The sequence below is a fragment of the Salminus brasiliensis genome, chromosome 21 (assembly GCF_030463535.1).
Source record: "Salminus brasiliensis chromosome 21, fSalBra1.hap2, whole genome shotgun sequence".
Lineage (NCBI taxonomy): Eukaryota > Metazoa > Chordata > Actinopteri > Characiformes > Bryconidae > Salminus > Salminus brasiliensis.
Window position 1 is genome coordinate 1,114,031 of NC_132898.1, and position 6,468 is coordinate 1,120,498.

A 6,468-nucleotide genomic window follows, 5' to 3' on the forward strand; every position below is an offset into this window, starting at 1 on the left:
ATATTCTATTATTTCTATTAAATTCTATATAACTTTTAGTTGTAACATATATTAATTGAATTTGAATTGAAAAATTAAAAATGTAGAATCTGAAAAGAAACTTTTTTGTTTATTTAAATGTGACTAAATCTATTATGGTTATGTTTATTGACTTTTAAATTGATCAACTGTTCGAACTTTTGCTACAATTTGCTACAATACAAAGTTTTAAATTTGCCAAAATCTCCTACTGTAACTTTTGCTATATGCCTCTATTTTGACTTTTTGACAGTTTTACTGACTCTGAAATTGTAATTATTATACCTTTGATGAAAAATCAGACTAACACTATTGTTGTAACTTTGGTTCTAACTTTAAATGCTGATTTTAAATTTGACTGAATTTATTTTGGGATATTTTGTTAGAACTGACTTTGATTGGACCACAGTATTGTGCAGCAGAACTGTATGACAGTAAGTGCTGATGGTGATGTCAGTGGTGTCTGTGCTGCTTTAGCTCAGAATCAGTTGAAGTGAAAATCTCTGGGATGAAAAACAAGTCACACAATAGTGCCTCGCATAAATCTGTTGATGCAGACATTGTGTTTTTCGGGTTGTCATGGAAATCAGTGGAAGTGGTTTCCTCTGGCGATGGTCAGCAGCTCAGAGGTTAATGTTTGTCCTTGTCCTTTTGTCATAAATCACTTCATAATCCTGCTGAGGGGAACAAAACCGGGTTTCTGCCCCGGCTGTCAGGAAGCTCTCTGTTAGCTGGAGCGGAGTTTGTTTGGTCAGATAAAGGGATGTTTTTGGTGCTCCTGTCTCCAACTCTTCATTCCTCACAGGACTAGGAAGACGAGAGTCGCCCCGATTTTCCTTCAGACTTCCAACCTTTGAGCACACAGGTAGGTGCAGCACTCTGAGCGTGTAGCTGGAGGAGACCCAAACCTGTTTGCTTACAATATTTCATTTAAATATTTGATTTTCTTTGTATCAGATCACTTATTGATTATATGAGACTGGAGCTCACAGGATTCCCTACACCCTTAAGGTCTGAGCTCAGTTCAGTCAGAGAGGGGGATGAGTTAGTGTGAAACTGCAGATCAGCTTCAGCTCTAGTGAGAGCTAGCCAGGCTAAAGTACAGCTTCCAAACATGGTGGAGGGAGTTTCACAGTGTTACAATGACACTCCACCTATATACATTGCCAGCAGCTGGTATTTTTGACCCAAGTGGGTGGGTCAGGAGTGTACTGTAGATGTGATGGTGGGTCAGGAGTGTACTGTAGATGTGATGGTGGGTCTGTCAGGAGTGTACTGTAGATGTGATGGTGGGTCAGTCAGGAGTGTACTGTAGATGTGATGGTGGGTCAGGGGTGTACTGTAGATGTGATGGTGGGTCAGGGGTGTACTCTAGATGTGATGGTGGGTCAGGAGTGTACTGTAGATGTGATGGTGGATCAGGAGTGTACTGTAGATGTGATGGTGGGTCAGGAGTGTATTGTAGATGTGATGGTGGGTCAGTCAGGAGTGTACTGTAGATGTGATGGTGGGTCAGGAGTGTACTGTAGATGTGATGGTGGGTCAGGAGCGTACTGTAGATGTGATGGTGGGTCAGGAGCGTACTGTAGATGTGATGGTGGGTTAGGAGTGTACTGAAGATGTGATGGTGGTCAGGAGTGTACTGTAGATGTGATGGTGGGTCAGGAGTGTACTGTAGATGTGATGGTAGGTCAGTCAGGAGTGTACTATAGATGTGATGGTGGGTCAGGAGTGTACTGTAGATGTGATGGTGGGTCAGGGGTGTACTGTAGATGTGATGGTGGGTCAGGAGTGTACTGTAGATGTGATGGTGGAACCAGGAGTGTACTGTAGATGTGATGGTGGGTCAGGAGTATATTGTAGATGTGATGGTGGGTCAGTCAGGAGTGTACTGTAGATGTGATGGTGGGTCAGGAGTGTACTGTAGATGTGATGGTGGGTCAGGAGCGTACTGTAGATGTGATGGTGGGTCAGGAGCGTACTCTGGTTGTGATGGTGGGTCAGTCAGGAGTGTACTGTAGATGTGATGGTGGGTCAGGAGTGTACTGTAGATGTGATGGTGGGTCAGGAGTGTACTGTAGATGTGATGGAGGGTCAGGAGTGTACTGTAGATGTGATGGTGGGTCAGTCAGGGGTCTACTGTAGATGTGATGGTGGGTCAGGAGTGTACTGTAGATGTGATGGTCGGTCAGGAGTGTACTGTAGATGTGATGGTGGGTGAGTCAGGAGTGTACTGTAGATGTGATGGTGGGTCAGTCAGGAGTCTACTGTAGATGTGATGGTGGGTCAGGAGTGTGCTGTAGATGTGATGGTGGGTCAGTCAGGAGTGTGCTGTAGATGTGATATTGGGTCAGTCAGGAGCGTACTGTAGATGTGATGGTGGGTCAGTCAGGAGCGTACTGTAGAGGTGTTGGTGGGTCAGGAGTGTACTGTAGATGTGATGGTGGGTCAGGAGCGTACTGTAGATGTGATGGTGGGACAGGACTGTGGCCATAGGAGTGGTCATAAATATTTGGACGCAGATATTTTGATGTTGATGATGAACTGTTGTCTGTTTGTCTCTGGGCAGATGGACTATTTCGACAATGACACAGAGTTCTTCCATTGCACCATCAAGGTGGATTACAACTCGCGGCGCATCGGCCTCTTCCTCCTCCACCTCCTCGTCTTCATGGTGGGCCTGGTGATGAACGTGACGGTGGTGTGGGTGAACTGGCACCGCCGACATTCGCGCAACACAGTGCTCTTCTGCCTGCTCAACATCGGCCTGGCTGACACCGTGATCATGCTCATGTTGCCCATCTACATGCTGGAGGTGGTGCTGGACCACGTCTGGCTGTGGGGAGAATTCCTTTGCCGCTTCTCGAACCTGTTCATGGTGCTCAGCATCTACGCCAGCTGCTTCTTCCTGGCCTACATGTCTGTAGAGCGCTACCTAGCGGTGGTACGAGGCTCTGCACCCAAGGCCCAAGGTCCCAGCATGCCAGAGAAGCGCAAGAGGAACCTGATCTGCGCTGCACTCTGGATGGTAGCGCTGTTTCTAGCGGCGTTGGAGACAGCCCATGTGCGCATTCTGCACATGCAGAACCCGGGCTGTTACCTGATGCCGACGCACGCCTACACCGAGTGGTTCACCTCCATCATCATCATCCAGATCTTCATACAGTTTGTCGCCCCGGCGGCCGTCGTAGCTACCGCTAACGTGCTGGCGGCTCGCGCGGTGCGGGCCTGCCCTGAAGTTCAGGCCCGTGGGGCTGGGGACGTGTGGCTCCTGCACGTGTACTCTGTCGTGTTCCTGGTCTGCTGGCTGCCCTATCAGCTGATCATGATGCTGATGATGGTGGACACCCTGAAGCCCTCGCTGTTTAACTGCAACATGCTGGAGCAGCTTATCTTCTCCTACGCGGTGGTCAGGACCACCGCTCTGCTCCACTGCTTGGCTAACCCTGTTCTCTACAGCTTCCTGAGCAGGAGCTTTCGCAACAAGCTGATCAACCTTGTCCTGCGCCATCTGCCACAAGACGCCACCCCTGCACATGGACCAGACCCACATGGGAACAGCCCTGTCCAAGGTGAGGCCACGGTGAATGGAAGAAAGGCCGGCAACGTGGGAGAAAACAGCACCAGCCAATCAGAAGGATCCTAAGGTCTGAGCATGAAGTAGTCTACACAGTTAATGCAGTAATAGATGGGGCTCGTTTCTTCACAGCGGAGACGAGCGGAATCACCGTTACTAAGATGGACAATGTGTCAACCCTGTTACTTATAGGTTGTTATGGTAACCAAACAATTTATTTTAATTCTGCATAATTAAACACATAAAATGTAAACAAGCTCATTCAGAGTGGGGGTTTGGGGGAAATTTGGTGTGAAATGTTCGGTTCTAGATAAGCTCCCCCAGTCAGAGCTGTGGTTCTACAGTGGAGGTGAAGGGAAGCAGACGTCTGAAGCTCTAATAAAAGCTCCTCACAGAAAGTTCTTCACCTAATGGTGATGAAGACGCTGCCTGATGCCTGAGACACGGTTCTACCAGAGTTCTGAGAAGAGTTCGGCTCTAGAACCTGCTTTTAAAATCAGATCATTAAAATGGTGGAGGGATACATGCTGCAGGGTGTAGTGCGGCTACAGAAAGTAGTCCCTAAAGAGAACTGCATTAGTTGAGATCCTCTATTCACTATTTTACCTTCATCATCATCATCATCATCATCATCATTCCATATAAAACTCAGAAGACTCGTGTAGCTGCACTGGTGGGTTTGGATAGGAGATCAATTATGGGCTGTATCTGTGTTGTAGTCATGGTGACCGACACCCGCTTCCATTCACCTCCAGTGGGTCAGTTTCTCTACAGTCTCCAGTGTTTTTAATAGGTGGAGAACTGGTGGAGTGCCTCTTTAGTCCACTTTATTAAGCCCATTAAACCTCATGTCTGTGTTTTATTAGAATATTAGTGATGTGTGGAAATGTTAATCAGCATAACTCGACCCATAACGAGGTCGTTTCCTGTGAGAGGACCTAATAGAATGACTGTGGGACGGTTATTAAAAGGGGATGTAAATAATCAGTATTGTTTTTTATTCTGAAATTCTGCTGCTGTTTTTTCAAAACGTTCAAAAGCAATAAGAGATTTTGACCTGATTAAAAATGATTCTGTATATTATATGTAGTAAAATATGCATAAACAGAATCAATGAGAATCAATGAAATGAATAATTGTCAATATTAATCATTTCAAAATGCATTTGTGAAGAATTGTATATGATCCAGATTCTCCTATTTCTGGTTGAATGACTAGTTGTTCTTGTTTGCATGATCAAAACATGTGTAATTACCACAGTGCATCCAGGCTGGTGTCAGGAATGACATTTCTGATCATCATAACAATAATAATAATAATAATAATAATAATATGCAGAATAAATCATACAAATAATGTGAAATTTAGAAATAGCTGTGACTTATCTCCCAAATCAAATCAGACCTCAGAAATGAAATATGTACTCTCTGGTGTATCTTTTCTATGTGAATGTGTGTCTCTCTGACCTGTATCTCACCATTAATGACTTTCATCACAATAAATTCTGTGTAGTTTGACTAACACTCTCTCTCTCTGCATGCTGTTGTGTTATTATTGTCATTATACATGAAAAAACTGGGGTCAGAGCTCAGGGCCAGCCGTGCTACAGTGCCCCTAGAGCAGAGAGGGTTAAAGGCCTCACTCAAGGGCCCACCTGGGAAATGAACCCACAACCCTGCGATCAATAACACAGTGCTCTAAGCACAGAGCCACCAGTGTCTGCAAGCAAGCCCTCACTGTACTGTACTGTACTTCACTGTACTGTACTGTACTGTAAGTGTAAACTGTCTTCTCACTTTTTTGATGTTACATGACATCATTTGGGGACCCACAAAGCTTAGGGTCCCCCGAACCCTGGTTCTGAAGGCCCACTGCCCTGCATATAGTTGTTTCTACTGCTTGGACACACCCACTTTAACTCAAAGCAGTCAAATGTGCTGGACGGCGGGCCTCCAGGACCGGGGGTGGGGGACCGCTGGCTTATTATATATTATACCATCAAGTATAATAACCTACCTTTAATGTGTATGAATATGATATGATTAGGGGGAGAACAGGGGTAGTAGCAGTCACAGTGGCTGTAAGAGCGTTTGGCGGGTTCTAGTACTACATAGACTGGTCAGAACCACACAACACTGCAACGCTGCATCGGCCAATAGAAACGGTTGGTGTGGCGCAACAGATAACACCACTACCTGCCAGTGAGCTACCACACCATGTGGGAGACTGGGGTTCGATTCCCGGTCTGGGTGACTGTGGGTGCTGCACTACACCAATAAGAGTCCCTGGGCAAGACTTAACACCACACTGACCCTCCTCTGTAATACAAGAACTGTGTAAGTCGCTCTGGATAAGAGCGTCAGCTAAATGCCATAAATGTAAATGTAAATAAATGGTTACACCTCACTAGTGCCCTGCAGTGCACTCCGAAGAACATTCTTACACCCTACATAGGGCACTTCGTAGGGAGAACACTCATGGTAGCCATTTAATAGTGTTGTTCCAAACCAATTCAGTTCACTTCAAGGGACCCTCAGGATGTCACCAACTGACATACACTCTACTCTCAAGACTTTATGCAGTGTGGATTTCCCTTCATGCAAAGCATTAGCACTATGCTAGTAATGGCATGCATGTTGACACCGTCCATTCCCTGTTAGCCATGTAAACATGCTTGTTTAGGCCTTAAGCTATCATTAGCATATCACAAACGAACACAGGGTCAACTATTGCTAACATGGACATTTTATTTAGTTAAATCCTCAAGTGGACTTCTTAGCAAGGGTATACACTACTTTTCCCAACAACAGAGCATTTCACACCAAAGTGGCTCTAAGTGCTCACTTTAAACTAAGGGAACAAGTGATTAAACT

At 45.5% G+C, this 6,468-nt stretch overlaps 1 protein-coding gene across 1 annotated transcript; it reads left to right on the forward strand.

Moving 5' to 3' along the window:
• The first annotated feature begins 836 nt into the window (after positions 1-836).
• Positions 837-3,664, forward strand: LOC140542903 (G-protein coupled receptor 182-like). The gene is made up of 2 exons (XM_072665857.1): positions 837-883; positions 2,588-3,664. Exon 2 carries the CDS (start codon positions 2,588-2,590, stop codon positions 3,662-3,664), a length of 1,077 nt encoding a protein of 358 aa, XP_072521958.1. The 5' UTR covers positions 837-883.
• Positions 3,665-6,468: the final 2,804 nt, after the last annotated feature.

What these genes read in the sequence shown, in the direction of transcription:
- LOC140542903 (XM_072665857.1), top strand. Translation starts at nt 2,588, where the DNA reads ATGGACTATTTCGACAATGACACAGAGTTCTTCCATTGCACCATCAAG.